This window comes from Pholcus phalangioides, unplaced genomic scaffold (genome assembly GCF_987345545.1).
Source record: "Pholcus phalangioides strain wild (caught in Gottingen) unplaced genomic scaffold, Ppha-v1.0 ptg000037l_1, whole genome shotgun sequence".
NCBI lineage: Eukaryota > Metazoa > Arthropoda > Arachnida > Araneae > Pholcidae > Pholcus > Pholcus phalangioides.
This window is the reverse complement of record NW_028301624.1, coordinates 1,550,790-1,567,592: the sequence shown is the minus strand read 5'-3', so window position 1 is coordinate 1,567,592 and position 16,803 is coordinate 1,550,790. Positions and strand designations below refer to the sequence as shown.

Genomic DNA, 16,803 nt, shown 5'->3' with positions numbered 1-16,803 from the left:
ATAACAATTATTGTACGTATCTGAATTTTGTTAGACTTTTCATGAAAGAAAAAAATATTTGTTCATTTTTAATATTCATGGAGTTAAAAACTAGTCATTTAAAAACAAACAAATATGAAGCACAATAAGAAAAACTATCTTTGTTCATGAGTGGGAAAAACGTGTTTGTAAACAAAAAACATGGCGCGTAAGAAAATCAACCAAAGCGATTTGAGGCGATTGATGAAAGAGAGAAGCGAAACGGTCGCCAAAGAGGAAAAAGTTGAATCTCCATTGGCGAAATATCCTTCATTTGCACGTTCTTTTAAACATTGAATTTGAATTATTTTCAATCTCGCATTTGTCAAGTCAGAGGCATATTTGTGGTTTTGTCACCCTTCTGTTATCCTAATTTGATTTTCTTGGCCACTCATTCATTAAATTTGCCTCCATGGGATATAGGCCCCCCCCTCCCGCCTTTGTAAATACGCCACTCTACAGTCACTTTTTTGGTCACTCACATGCTTCCCATGCTCACACACTTTCTAGATCAATATTTTGGTGGCTCACTAACCTGGTCAGTCACTCACTAGATCAATCTTTTGGTCACTCACTCGCATGTCTGATATTGTTTTTATCTTTCACTGATCCAGTCGCTTGCTCACTACATCGCTCTTGGGCACTTGCATGCTTAGACACGCTTTAGATCAGTTTCCCAACCTTTTTTTTCCCATCACCCCCTTGTTCAGAAATTTTCCCTCCAACACAATCTAACCCATCAGATCCTATGTTATACCTGTAGTTTCTACCGCCCCCGGGGGGCGTTAATGCCCACGTTGGGAATCACTGCTTTAGATCACTCTTTTAGTTACTCTCATGCTTGGGCATTCTTTTGGTCAGTCACATGTCTGGTTCCTCACTCTTTAGCTCACTCATGTTCTTGCACACTGTTTTGGTCACTCACATGCTCTAGGCCACTCTTTTGGTTTCTCACGGATTAGGTCCTTTGCTCTCTGTGTCACTCCCATGCTCTCTAAGTCATTTCTATATTCATACATTTTCTAGGTCACTCGTATGCCTACAGCCTTTGTGGGTTACTCTTTTAGTCATTCACTAACCGGGTCTCTTTCCTAATTTCAGCAGAAACGGATTTATGGTTCTACCACCTGCTGGCTCTACAAATTTTGTCACCTTTCTTCCATTACACTAATTTTCATCGTGAATCACTCCTCAACTTTGCCGCCCTCTCCCCTGAACTTGCCTCCTTGAACTATTGCCTGCTAAGTTTATCAAGTTCATCACTCTATATTTCTTTTAGTTTATTGTTCAATATATTTTATCTTCCCAATAGTTTGAATTTCATTGATTATTGGAGGGAGAAGGCTTAAATATATATAGCCTGCGCCCCAAATTTTCGGTGCTCATGCTATGAGATATTGTAAGGAATGAAACCAGTTGCATCAACATTTTATAGCATGGGGATGAATTCAGAAATTGAAATCTCCTTTATAAAGCTAGGGCTTAATGAATCCCGTGGCAATTATAAAATTGGTATTGGCAAAGGCCTTTCTGTTTATGGAGGTTTTGATAAATTCTGGAAAAATAAAAAAAGATATTTTTCGATTTTTTTTTAGTTTTTTTTCTGGAAAACAAAGAAATTGAGCTGTAGTCATAGGTATAAACTTATTGTAGGGCCCCAGCCAATCCTTGCGACTATTTTTGTTTCAACAACTATGGAAATATTGTATTTGAAGCCCCTCCCATTATAATATTCCATATTCCCATAATTCAAGCCCTCTTAATAATATTTCCAATGACTTTACGCATATGGCTTCTGCTTTCTTTCGATGGTCGAGCACTCACAGTTTGAAACACTTCTGATACCTTTGGATAAAACTACAGTAGAACCTCTCTTTTTCAGCCGAACAGCCAAATTGAGATGAGGATCAGCTAGTTTAAAGATAATCCAGATCATAAGCAGGATAGACTTGAAAGTCTGGGGGTGATGATAGCGATGCCAGTTCATATATACACATATATAATCAAATTTTGGCTAACAAAGGTTTTGGCTTATGAATACAATCTGGAACAAGTTATCTTTGTTAGTCGAGATCCCCAAAGCGGAATATTTTGCAACAAGCCCTCAGCTGACTGGAAATGTTCTGCTGTAAAATTCCCACAACAGTGTTTTCAACGCTTTTCTTGAAATTCTTCCAGATTTTTCTGCGACATACATTACAGTTTTCGACACATTCTGCTTTGAGGGCTAAGGTACCACTGTACCATATTATTAACATAATCAAATCATTTACAATATCAATAAGAACATGATTTTTCTGGGCATATTTAAGCATAATTTTTAGCTTTTAATCTGTATATGCAAACTTCATCCACCAATAATGCAATTTTAAGAAATGAAAGAGGTTGTGTTGGTCACTTTTTTTGTAGAAAAATATTTTTTGATTTTCTATTCGCACGTGTACAATATCCGTAAATCTTTCTCTCCCACCTGATGTAATGTAAAATTGAAAAGTTTAATATTTATTATTTAATGGTTATTTTTGTGACAAGAAAACATTGTTATAACATTGCTATCAATACAATATGAAATTATATTGAGCCTTGACCAAACTTACATATGACAAATTTGGTAAGTTATCTTGTATAGCATGCTGCGAAGAAGTCAAAATCCAGTGGCGTCATCACATACTTAGTAAAAAACATAAAGAGGTAATATTTAATGATTTTTCCGAGTTAGTTTCATTACATGGAAATGTTTTTTACACCATTTGCTTTTTTATTTTAATAATTAATTGTAATTTTTGAAGTTCTGTTGTGAGTTTTGTTTTTTTTCAGTGATCTGTATTCATATTACCTCGAAATTTTGGGACTCATTGGTTTTTCTTCTTTTTTACCAGAACATAAATAGAAGACTGAAGAGGAAGAACCAAGATGACGATGATGAAATACACAGTGCAGTACCGAAAGCAAAATTAAAAACATCCAACTCAGCCCATAATGAAGTATCCTTGAATGGTATAGTATTTAACGTTTAATGATGTTTTTTTTTTTCATTTTAGTTAGAATTTTGTGGTATAAAACTACACTGGAGCCCTGCTAATCCACACTCTGCTAATCTGTTTCAAAAGCTACCACAGCTTCTTAATGAGTCTTTGGTGACGAGGTGTCATAATGTGTAACCCGGAGGTTCTCATTTTTGCCACTTGTTTCAATTTTTGCCATCCGTAGCTCCCTTGCTGTGAAAATGTGTTATCCACAATGCCTCAAAGTGGTCTAAGAAAGAACCACTCCAAAGCACTGAATAGGCAGCCATCAATGTTCACAGCTCATCACGATGCCCTTGACAAAGGTTGGCAATGCATAACGACATCTAATGATGCACACTTTTAGAACCACTGATCTAATCCATCGTTTGACAATGAGTTGCCAGTTGAAACTTTGGAGACAATTTCTGCATCCTTGATGGCTGTCACAGTCTAATGATAAAATTTCAGCCACATTTTAATCTGCTTCATGGCAACCAACGATCTCTTTAAAAAGCTTGAGGATTTCTTTGTTGCTTCTTGATTATCATCGAAAGCAAGTCTTGGGCATAATTTTTTATAGGCTTTCTTTAGCAAGGTTTTCATCACATTTTCCATGTTTCTGCATGCAGGTCAGTAAATGACATTTTTCACCAAATTTTTTTTCTTTCATTTTTTGGAGATACTCATTCTCATCTTCAATGACACATTGAGACAACATTTTGTTGCATACACCTGTTTGATGTTTCATAAGGCCTCTTGGTTCGTTGGTTGAAGCAAAGACATAACATTTGAAAGTAAAAAAATCAGTTTAACTTCCCTGCAATTGTTTTGGTCAACGAAATTATCTGTCTGTAACTCTTATCCCACCTCAATGGGGATATTCACTATTATTGAAGTTTTAATAAAGCCATGTTTAAAAGACAAACCCTAGTAATCTAAACAGGTCCCGGCCCCAATTAGCTTGGATTTACAGGGTTCTGGTGGATACGTTTAATCCCATACATCGCAGTACAAATGCTACTGCAGAACAATCCGGAAGAATAAAAGAATTAAGAAAGTGTAGAAAACACTATTATGGGAATTTTTACCGCAGAACATTTCCAGTCAGTCTAGGTCTGCAGAACAATGCAAAACATTCTGCTTTGGGGCATTTAATATTTCGTTACATGATCAGGGCCACAATTAGATGCTTAGTCATTCGGGGGAAGAGCATATTTTATCGCCCTCTTAAAATGTTGAAGGAGAGGTTTGAGAATAAAATTTGCATCCCCCCCCCTGGTCCAGCACCCGGGGCATAAGACCTGACTGCTCCCCCCCCCCCCCCACTAGTTGCAGCCCTGTACATGATACCCATCTTTATACAATCAGACCTACTTATAATGGGAAATACAGCAAAAATATTTGTTATGCAAACTTTTGTGTTCGTTATAAGCAAGTCTAATAATAAGTTTGTTATAAGCAAGTTTTTATTTTATTCACATTTCTCTTTCTACAAACATCTTTATGCATCTCATATTCCTCCATTGATTATTTCTGATCAAAAGTTCCTAAAACTTCCTGAAGAAATATCCCATTTTATGGATTATGATTGTGTAGAATGTTTTTAATCAGTTGATACTAATCAGCTGTAAATAAATGTGAGATGATCAATGATAGGATGTTGTACCTCATTTTTTGAAGCCTTACTGAACTTACCAAAATCTAAAAAAAATTATTTTTCTTGAGAAAAGATATGACATTTTACAAAGGGTTCGGTTCCCAAACTATGCTGGTTATAACGTGGATCAATGAAATTTATAGAACCACTGAAAGGGTTAATTATTCAGTCGAATTTCTGTAACCAAAATTTTAAGTGATTCAAAGTAATATTATAGAAAGATTTTGTACTGTTCGGTCGTCGTGAACGAGCAGTGAAACTCAACTTTTTACTTGCATTAGTAATGAAGAAATTTAGAGTTTTACTGCTCATTCACAATGGTCAAGCAGCCTGAAATCTTTCCATCATTGTGCAGATGATAGCTGCAAAAGCCTAGTATGTATCGTCCACCCAAAAGTAATTTCAACTTCCAGAAGCATTTTACTACATTTAATTTCTGCTGTAGGCATCCTTCTCGGATGTTTAACATCATGGACTGTGGTGTTAAACATTTGAGATGGCATCACCAAACAAGATGGACTGATGAGATCCGAAAAGTGGCTGGAGTCAATTGGATGGCAAAAGCATTTAAAATGGAAAAATTTAGAGAAGACCTTCATCCAGCAGTGGATCAAAACTGGTTGATGATGATGATATCTTTCTAGGTCTCAGATTCAAAAATCTAGGTTTTAAATTCATTTTTCTTTTGTTTTAAGGAAGAAAAACAACAAATCAAAGAGAAGATGTGAGTGATTTGTCTAAAGAATCACCTGAAATTTTGTAAGTGTATAGAAAAAATATATATATTACTTTCTATATTTTTTGAAATACGATTGATAGCCTGCAGATAGCTAAACAGCCACCTGGTGAGCCTGATTAATAGTCTATTTGCTTATTTACAACAATCCCAGAAGGCATGCTATGCACTTACACTGGAAAAGTAGTAATAAATGAAAATAATGATCATGATATAAAAAAATAAAAATTTTCAAAAGGGAAAACACTTCCCATATAGAGTCAGTCAAAATCTTTAGTGGTGGAAGCAAATCTTGTGTATGTGGCACATACAAGTTCTGATTACAGACTGTTCCATATTCCAGTGGTACTGTGTCTGTACCCATAGGGAAAACAATCTCTTCTGGCCATTCATATTCTTATTTGGAAGAGATTCCTACATAGGTTGGCTTGTCTGTCCATAATTTCAAAGAAAGGTTCTTCCAATGGTAGATAAACCATCTGGTGGACTAGGTTGTAGCACATCATCAGATCGGCAGCTATTCTACATCATTCTAGAGAGTGCGAACCCAGAAATTCAAGCCTCTCGCAACAAGACCAGCCACTAATGTCCACCTGAGAGCGGCAAAACTATGTCTGAGTGACATGGTGGTAAGATTATCATCTACCAGCCATCAAGTCCCAGGTTCAAACTGGGGGAAGAATATAGATAACAAGATATTTTCCCCTATTGAGCTTGAGGCAACCAATGATAGATGGTGCCTTCATTTTCAACCTAACTCACTAATTGCAGTAAATAGCAGTATATCGATATGGGCAGAATTGGTGTTTAGTGAAGTAGTGCCAGCTCTATTCATTTGGTAAAGAGCCTCTGTGGCTTTTTGAGGAGCTTTATGTCCCTAATTTTGTAAGGGCTCCATACTTGGGAACAAAAGTCAAATGAACTTATACACAGAAAGCTTACGACAACGTATGTGCTTCGCATTTGCTGTATGCTGTACATGTGTGAAATTCTGTTAGGTTTGTAAATTATGTTCAGTAAAATCCAGGATGCGGCTCATTGCAATACTTAAATCCATGCACATATCTAGTCTCTAACCCTAGAGTAATTAGCACATTATTATTCAGTTGTGTATTTATGGCTCCCTGCAAGGAGGCAGTTGACAGAGCTGTAGCCTGGAAAACCGAGGGATCAAATAATTACTGCAGTGTGATGGAAATTATCAAATTATTTTTATTTTTTTCAAACCATAAATAGTACAGATAGCTACGATTATTTTGCATGAGAAGAATTTTAATGTAGGTAGAATGATTACCTCAGAATTAGTCAAGTGATGAATAAAAAAACAGCAGGATGAGACTTGCCATCATCTCGAATCATAAAGGTGCTGAATCTATCCAGCTGTAACACAGTGCATGGTAAATATTGTTGATTCACATCAAGTCAAATATTCATATCCTTTACACTTTGAAGTATGGGGGGTTTTTGTAACCAAAGACCCAAAATAATCTTGGACGCACAGCTGAGTTATGCTATATTTAATATAGCATTTCGGACTTAAGACCAGGCTGGGCAAATCCCAGGTACCAGGTTGCCATAGCGACTAAAAAATTGGCATTGGTGCCTAAAATTATCTTTGAGTGACTATTAAATTACAGGCTGAGAGTAGCACAAAAAGTTTGGAATTTATAGCAGCATATTCCCCAATGTGAAAGAGGGTCATCAAGCCCTGAAAAAGAGAAAAGAAGCATTATACTGGACACCTTTGTTCGGGTTAACATTTTTTTTGGTGCCTAGATTTTTTTTTCTTTTTGATTTGTCCAGCCTTGTTTAAGACCAAGCGCTTGGAAACTAACCTGTTTGTAAGTTGAAATTTTCCTATTCTGTATTTTTATTCGTTTATTACATTGGGGACAATGAATTGAAATATTTTATACATTATTTCTTCTTTTCAAGGACGCAAAAACTGCCCATTGCTGCACAAAAAACAAACCTGATAGCTGGTTATTCATCATCTGATGATGATTCTGAAGAAGATAATGACCATGATGAAGATAAAGGAAGCGGGAACCTGTCATCCAAGTCAACAAATGATAGTAAAGAATTATCGGATGTCTTGCCACCAGGTAATATTTTAAGGCAAAAAAAAAAAGATTTTCAAAATGCTGCTGCCTAAATTCTTTGTACATTTAATACAGAGTGAAAATTATTTGTATCATTCTCCCCCCCCCCTCTTTTTTGCTAAGCCACGCGATAGAATCCCATGTCACATCTGAAATTTCTATCGTTCCCCCAGTCTCTTTCATCTCCCATTTCAAGAAATTGATTTAGTATATTCTTTTTGTTTGTTCATAGGATTTTTTGACGCCCAGCCAACCACGAGTGCATCTCCATCTACCTCTTCTGTTCCACTTCCTCCTAGCCATGTATCAAAAACAGAGAAAGTGGATGCGAGTAGCAGTAAAGCCAAATCAGAGCAAGAAGGACTTCCAGAAGGTTTCTTTGATGATCCTATACAAGATGCAAAAGTGTGTTTGTTTATTTTTTTTCAACAACTATACGTTTTGGGAAATAGAGGACGCATAACACAGTAGTCCAAGTTGATAAAATACCCACCTTACTGTACCTGTGTTCAAAAGTGTAGCGAGCTTGATACCCGATTATTCCTCGGCAAAATCTGTCCCGATTCTAAGGTGCAACAGTGAACTGTGATAATATGACTGTTGCAGAATACGATAGTTATCACAGAAAGTCAACCACCGATGGGTTACTCCACCAACTTCTTTGTGAGACACATGGACGAAGAAGTCAGACACTGCTTTTCAGAATTGCCAATAAATTGTAGGGCCTGGTCTAATTACCCCTTATTTACAGGAAATTACCAGGGTGCGACTAGAATGATCAATGATAAAATTGAATAACACCAACAAATATATAGGTTTTTGACATTATCTTCAAACTGACAGTCTCCATGTGCAGGCTGTGGTGGTGGAGTGGTCATAGTGATGAACTCGCATCATGAGGACCCAGGTTCGAACCCCACCGTCGCCGCAGTGGTGGTTGACTGAAGTTGGTTTTCTATGGTTTTCAACTTTGAGCCGCAAATGCGAGTCAGTTTCCTCATTAAAAAGTCTCACCATAGGGAGCAACAGGCCTACAATGGTTACAATTCAATCGTTACACTTCACTCATAGTTAGAAAAATTGATGGCAGATGGTCGCACTACATGCATAAAAAACATTACGACATAATTATCTGTTGCATGAATCAAATGTCTGTGGTGTCACAAAAATAAAAATTGTGAAACCTTTACTTCCATCAGGGGTGATGTGCAATATTTTGAAAATTGAATTACAGTCGAATCCCGTTTTAACGAATACCGTTATAGCGAAAATCTCGTTTTAGCGAATACTTTTCTAATACCTTAAATAAGTTTACATAGGAACAATGCTAGGTTACCTGGAATTCCTTTATAATGAAATTTCGTTATAACGAAGTGATTCTTCTGGTCTCTTGGCGTTCGCTATAACGGGATTCGACTGTATATATGAACTAAGGGTAAATATAGTTCTCTAGTATTCCCAAAAAGTATTCCACCTTCTTTTCTATGCTGTGAAAGCGTCTTAAGATCAGGCGGATGTTTTGAGGTATTTGAAAGAGTCATAGACTCTCTTAAAAAAATATTGTGAGGACTTGAGGTTGTCAGACGTCTCACAGGATCAAAAGATATCTGCAATGTCTGTAGAAAGATGGCTATGTTAGATTATATGCTTATGAAGTATTACAGAATAATTATTGTAAGGGGAGCTTAAGTACCCTGATCTTTGACATTGCGGCGCTAACATTTGAAATTCTAATCTTCTTCCCGAGGTGCAGCAAACTTAAATTACCTTGCATGAGATGTAAACCAAGGGAGTTCAACCCTTTACTTTATACCTGGAACATTGCCCCAGGTCAATTGATCTGTAAATCTGCTTAAGTGATCTCGGAATGTACCACAAACCACTTAAATGTCCTAGAACAGCATCCCAGGTCACTCAAGTTATCTGCAAATGTGCCTCAGGTCACTTAAGCAATCAGGTTATGCACCACTTAGTTCATTTTTACAAAATTAGATTTGAGGTCATGGGGCACATCAGATGACTCAGATGGCTATATTTGGCATGAGCATGCATGATATCATTAGTATATGCAGGGGGAGGAGCCTTTAGAGTTCTAACACTGCTCAAGCAGAGATTATAGTGTTATTTTGCAGGAAAAAGCTTTACCCCCTCCTCAGAAAATTTCTGTGTATGCCTATGTATGATTTGATCTACTGATGAGCACACTGTGGCCACCAAGGGTTCCATCCGGCCTGCCAAAAGTTTTCCGGTAGAAAAGTATCAATACACCCAACACAATAAATACCTAGGCTGACCATATTTTCTTCATAAAAATACGGGAAATATAGAAAATCGGAATCTCACAAATTATCGCCAAAAAATTGCCAAATTCAAGTTCCTAATTATAGCCAAAAAATTGCCAATGGCATTAAGTAGGGAGCTTCCACAAGATGCAATGGGTGAAAATTTATAATTTACCAAACAAAATGTATATGTTTCACAAATATGTGAGATGAATATGTCTCTGGATAAAGCGTTCATGTTAAACATGGGGATCAACAATCCTGAATGTCATATTTTCTAAATAATTATGTACTAAAAGCAGTAGCCATACATTCTGAAATAGGAATCGATATAGACCAGAGCCTTTCAATGTCCAGCTATATAAGAAAAATCGTGAGCAAAAACTCTGTTGCTTACATGATAAGAAAGTGCTATTCAAAGTTTGACAGTACGACTCTGATCTGTGCCTTCGACACTTTTGTTCGACCGATTCTCAAGCACACATCGCTAGTGTGAAACATTTATTTGATTGGTGACATAAAACAAATTGGAAAAACCCAAAAGTGTTTCATGAAGTGCCTGCCTAGTCTCCGGAACCTTTCATATCCTGAATGATTGCAACTCTTGGGGCAACATTCCCTAGAATGGCGTAGACAGATCAACAACTTCAGACTGCTGTATAAAATTGTCTATGGTCTAACCTGTACATAGATTCTTTCATCACACATAAAGTTCATGAACTCTCACACCAGAAGTCACCAGCTATGCATACATATTCCATTTGCAAGAAGAAATCAATTACAGCATTCATTTTTATGTTGGACTGGCAGAGCTTGCAATAGACTTCCATCCGATTTCATTTGTATACTGACGTATACATTATTTTACAAAAATCTATCAAGTTTTGACAATTAAAGTTTCCTGATCAGATACCAATTTTAATTTAATGCCCCATGCATGCATGTACCATGGCCCCCACAAGGGGTGGGCTGACAAGGCTCCAGCCCTGGGGCCCAGGATGATTTTCATAGTTTTTTGTTTTTCACACTATAAATTCATCATAAAGGGACCCGTGAAAGATCCCAGTCTACGGGCCCTGCTTCAGGATGTGGGGGCCATGGCATGAACAGTATGTCATTATTTGCTCCTTTTCTTTTGATTTTTATCATGCTTTTACTTTTTTTCTTCCCCGCAATGTAAGTGCAATCTGCCTTTGGAATAAATACTCAAATATGAGACTATATTATTAATTATGATATAAGTTATTTTATGGTAATTATGTCTAAGTCTTGGGGAAAAATTCTTAATTCTTTATTTCGAAAGTTCAATTAAGTCTCATTAAAAATGAGAGAGAAAACAGGAAGTTTTATTTTTTAAAAAAGTTGGGTCGTCCAAAATTAGAAAAATGTCTGAAATATGGGTCATATGGTCAGACCATACATACAAGTTTCTGGCATGCAATTGACAGAAATACCATATATCTATCCCGCAGACTGAAAAGTTTGCACATCACTGATATAAACCATGACCATGATTGGATTTTCTGCTATGAAATGTATCTTACATAACCTTTTTTTTCCTACAGGCCAGAAATGTCGAATATAAAGATCCTATGGAGGAAGAATGGGAAAAATTTCAGAAAACGATGGCAGAGGAAGCAAATGTATGTGATATCAATATTTCTATACTTGATTAAGGTGCACGTGTTGGATGATGACACAATTGATGGCACAATTTGCCTTTGTTACATTATTTTTTATGTTACTTTTGATAGACCGTTTAGCCCTCCCTTGTAACTGTGGTTTTGTCTATAGTAATTCTGCTTTGTCATGCTGCTGATTAAACAAATAGCCTGCATTTTTATTGTTCAGTTGAGTCTCTATATGATACTTGCATAAAATGAAAATTCTTGCATATTCACCATCTTCACTTTGAAATATGGAAGACAAATTCTGCATTAGAGCAAGAACAAGAAACAAGCATAACACCAACAACACATATGTCAGGGCCACGCATACACACATGCAACACATTCTGGCATGTACTGATCCGTTAGAAATTTTGCAGAGGATACAAGGTGCATGAGCTGTCAAGCAGTACTAGACGAGTCTCTATAAACAGAAATGAAACAGGAGCAAGACCACCTGGGATTACTGAAAACTCTGATTGAATGCCAAAGACAGCATGATCTGCTGTCGGGAATATACAATCTGTCATTACTTTCTGGATGACCTACGTACACCCCCCCGATATTACAATTTTCCTTGATTTAATGTATTAAATGTCCGGCCTGTCCAATTTGTTGAATCAAGGTTCAACTGAATTTGGAGCAAAATTCATAAGTTTTTTCCAATATAAAAATTTATTGGATATCGCACATTTAGAAAATGCTATTTATTTTGTAATTTTACTTTTCAGGTATCACGAAACATAATGGAAGAGGATTTGGAAAAGAGTGAAATCGAGAAAGATATCGATCAGATAGAGCAAATGATGTAAGATAATCAATCTTCTCATGAAAAATGTATTGTTCTCACGTTGAAGTGCTATTGTGTGGCTTTTGATTGCTAATCCTGAAGGCGTAATTATATTGAACAATAGTCTGTTATAATGATCCACAGTAGGAAAAAAATGTTTCAACAGACATTTCATGTTATAAGCACTGAGTATCTTCAATGTTGGCATGTTTTTTATTTTTTATTTTATTTGTCGATATGAAAACTCACATAACATGACAATAACACAACAAAAAGTAAAAAAAAAATGTACAAAAACCAAGGAAATAACATCAACAACAAACACATTATGTGCCTACAAGCAACACTAGTCCTTCCAGGAAGCCACAAATGTTGAATAGTTTACATTTGCTGCCACCATTTGCTGAATCAAATGCACAGGAAGTTTTATATGCAGAATATTAATATAAAGAAATTCTATGTTTATGCCTTGAAAAACATGTACAAAAAAAATTCTCTCTATTTTGCTATACAGGGTAGTAAGGGGAGTCCCTAGGTCGCATTTTACTGGCGAGCCATTGATCCTAGCGACATACTTCCAATTAGAGAAAGTATCCTTTTTTTCTAAATTTGGATACTGTAAGACATACAGTTGTCATCATTGTTTCCAGAAGCCTGAAAATAATAGTGGGCACCACCAACTAATGGTACAAAAAGAAATAAAATGGCTGATGTATTAGGAAAGGCTGAAACAAAATTTGGGTCAGGAAGAAGCATCAAAAGTCCCTCGTTGAAAAAACAAAAATTGAAAAATTGACCAAAGTGCCTGGATTATGGTTATTTGGATTCGGGAGATCTCACTGTATTTAAATTAAAAAATTAGAGAAAATTTGGAAAGAATAGCAAAATTTAATGAACGAAGTTTCTTTTCCCAATTCCCCCATTTTTAAAGTCAAGTATCTCAGCGAATATTGCACTTGAAATATTGAAACATGGATTTTTTTGGCCTCAGAAGGAGAAAGCCTAAAACTTTCAAATTGGGTTTTTAGGACAATGGTCGGTACAAAAAATTAGTTTTGTATTTTAATAACTAATCACTATAACCCCTTGCAACATGATATATCTGAGTACTGCACGTTATTTGGATACTTTTTCTAATTGGAAGTGTGCCTCTGGAATCAACAGTTCACCATTAAAATGTGGCCTCTATGGATTTGCCTTACTAACTGCCCGGTATATACATTGTGACATAATGCCATATGCAAAAACATTTCATATTCAAAGTGAATGCAAATACATACATCGTATGCACATGAATTACGTTAGTATATTGTCATAATTTAGAATATTTTTGCATATTTGGGTTTAGTGAAATGGTTATTTGTCATCTGGGGGATAACTGTGCATTACTCATAATAGACATTCTTATTATATAAAACAATATTTTTGCCCCCCCCCCCCCAAAATCATTTCTTCATGTTGGAGCCTTGCTTTATAGAGACTTTCATACGAGTTTTGATTCCTTTTTCCTCAAATTTCTTCTCATAAAAATAACATTTACTTATTTTTTAATGTATGCATCGAATGGAATTGAACAAGAGCTTTTGAATTTAATAACCACATTTTGGGTATTTTGTATGAAAAAATAAGATTTACTAAAAAAAGAAATCAAACTTCTCTCTCTTGGTGCTTTACAGATTCAACTGGAGTAAAGTGAATAACCTTCAGTCAAAGAAAGAGACTTTAGAAAAGCAACTACATTGTACGAAGATGGATGTGGACGACGAAAATTCAGATGATTCTGTGGTCGATGAAGACCTCAACTATCTTCTTGATTGGAGGGCGACCGGTGCTTCCAAAAAGTGAAGATTTTAATATGGGTTTTATGAAGTTATTAATAGAATAACACAGTATTATCGTCAGATTTGTGAAATGGAATTTCATAGGATTGGTTCTCACAATGCACTGGTAATACAAGGTACCCTATATTTTTGGAAATAAAATATAACCTTTTCTAGCTCTTTTGATCGTCTTGCTCAAATGTGAGTAAGTTTGTAGATAAGATTTGCGAACACCACCGGAGCTGATGCATATGTATAATGAGAGTAATTCATGTGCTTAAGTGGTGAAAGACATTTTCCAAATGGTGGGAAAAGTGCCTTGTTATAAAAATCTTAATCGTGTTTGTTGATTTGCAAACCATCAGCTTTTGAACCAAAGCGAAGTCTCTCATATACTTCTGTAATAAATCCAGCATGACATTGTTGGGGCCACAAGTAGATACTTGGTCAACTGGGGAAAGCATGTATTTTGATGCCTCCATAATGTTGAGTGAGTGGTCAAAGAAAGGTGAATTGAAGCATTTGGCTGAACAACCATCTATGTTGTTTTTGCAAACTTCAGAGAAGACACAATAAAAGTCATTGCTGAATTAGGGAAATACCTTTTTTGAATGAATTGCAGCTGTGCATAGAGTAGGGGAGGATCTAGACCTCGCTGTTGGGTGGGGTGGTTTTACAAATTATATATTTTGTATGGGATGACCACACATCCCACATTTCTCGAGATAGTTCCATTTCCGTCCAGATTTTTCCCGTTTTTTTAATAAGTCTTGAATTTGTTATTTAATCAAAAACGTTGATACAGGTAATTTTTAATGGATTGATTGAGTGCAATATTATCATATAGAAGTTACGAAAATTTCATGAACTTCAATTATCGCATTGAGAGCAATATTGCATATTTCGCTTGGGGAGGGGGCATAGATCTGCACCTGGCATAGAGTAACTAAATCTGTTGGTTTCTGCAGCGACTTACTTTAGGAACGTGTAACGGAAGCTGTATGGAATGTTGTTCAGTCAAAAAAACCAATTTCGTAAAAATTTAACACAGACCATTATTTGGCCGAATGCTTCAATTGTAAAATCTTGAGCCCTCATTGGCCTGGAACCAAGAGCACAAAACCTGCCTGCTTCCCCTAGTATAGGTTCGGGATATTGTACTCATGTTTCTTGATTCCTCCTGCATGAAGACTTTGGCTATTATTCAATCAACAGTATGATTTCATTGTGTTGATTGGAAGTGTGTTTTATTTTCTGCAAAATATGTTCACACTGGCCTTTGTCGCATTGAGTTGAATTGTATGTTTGTTGTATGTATATATTTTGAAGCTTATATCATGTGTAAATGTGCCACGATGTGGAAACAAACGTATATAAAGTTTTATGGAATCTATTCTGTGTTTTAAATATGAGGAAAAAAATCTGAGTAAAATCTTTGTAGCAATTTTTAAATGTTTACTTTTATTGTTTTTTCCCCTTGTGTGTCGATTGCAACAAGACATAAAAATTAAAGGGTCTGTTACTACTTAACCATACACGCACCTCGTAAACATTCCTCTAGGGAATTCAATTATGGGTCTACTAGATGTTTTTTAATGATGCTTTTTTGTCACTTTTTTTACCTTTTTTGAATGTAGGGCACTTGCAGGACCCTCAAAATGCAGACCTCTGGTACTAATTATAGTCACTAATATCCATGATATCAATATGCGATTTCCGTAAGGAATAAGTGAAAATAATTCAGAATTGAATAATGAAGTTAACTGAAAGAGTTTTTTTCGGGACAAACAAGTGTGAAGTCATTTTCTTCTCAACATTTTTCCAACTCTAGTGGACAGCCAACTAGCGTTTCAGCCCTTTTAATGCATGGGCCTACCAGATCACTGCGTAGGGGTGTAAGTTATGTTGGGGGGGGGGGTGCCCCAACTAATATAATGTTGATTATGTATTACAGCACCAGATACAGTCGAATCCCATTATAATGAACTCCGCAAGAGACCGGAGAAATTACTTCGTTATAACGAAATTTCGTTATAAAGGAATTTCAGGTTGTTTTTTGCATTGTTCCTATGTAAACTTATTTAAGGGATTAGAAAAATGTTCGTTAAAACGAGATTTTCGCTATAACGGTATTCGACTGTATCTGGTGCTGTGTCTCAACAGTATCACGATCCCCTTTGATCATTTTTGTTGCACCACGGTCATTTTTTGCACACGAGGGCTAATTAGACCCCGGGACCTACAATTTATTGCCGATTCCGAACGGCAGGCTTGTTTTTTATACTCGTCGAGAGGTTGCGCTAACCCGTCGATGGGGGGCTCCCTGCGGTAGCAATTTTTTCTACGGTCATGTCGCCGTTTCAGTTGTACCCCTGTGTCAGGAACGTTTTCTGACAAGGACGAATTCCCCCTGACAATGATTCCCCCTCCCATGATGATGTTGAGGTAACCCATGCAGGTGTCTCAATTTGTACACAGTGTCCGATGGAGATAACGGAAACGACATTTGGGGGGGGGGGGGCTTTGAATGTAAACATCATAATCTAATTATGATTATGATAATCTTAATCTTTTTGTATGATCTCCCATGTCAGACATCAAAATACTCGTCTCGATGACCTCTATCGGAATCTGCAGAAACCTGATGCTGCGTTCCCAAAGAGAGTAAATATTTTTGCCTCCAAATTATGGCAGAGAAATTTGTCCACGTGCACAGGCAAAGA

General features: G+C 36.4%; 1 protein-coding gene across 1 annotated transcript; it reads left to right on the top strand.

The window, feature by feature from the left end:
* Nucleotides 1–153: 153 nt before the first annotated feature.
* On the top strand, nt 154–15,532 carry LOC149065874 (zinc finger protein 830). The gene is made up of 9 exons (XM_089253328.1): nt 154–285; nt 2,620–2,709; nt 2,898–3,015; nt 5,379–5,442; nt 7,355–7,524; nt 7,754–7,926; nt 11,369–11,446; nt 12,202–12,278; nt 13,937–15,532. The coding sequence occupies exons 1-9, from the start codon at nt 181–183 to the stop codon at nt 14,103–14,105; spliced, it is 1,044 nt and encodes a 347-aa protein (XP_089109454.1). The 5' UTR covers nt 154–180; the 3' UTR covers nt 14,106–15,532.
* The last annotated feature ends 1,271 nt before the right edge of the window (nt 15,533–16,803 follow it).

Coding starts and splice junctions, on each gene's coding strand:
- LOC149065874 (XM_089253328.1), top strand. CDS start 181: ATGGCGCGTAAGAAAATCAACCAAAGCGATTTGAGGCGATTGATGAAA. Junction 5,443..7,354: donor AAAGAATCACCTGAAATTTT/GTAAGTGTATAG, acceptor CTTCTTTTCAAG/GACGCAAAAACTGCCCATTG. Junction 7,525..7,753: donor ATCGGATGTCTTGCCACCAG/GTAATATTTTAA, acceptor GTTTGTTCATAG/GATTTTTTGACGCCCAGCCA.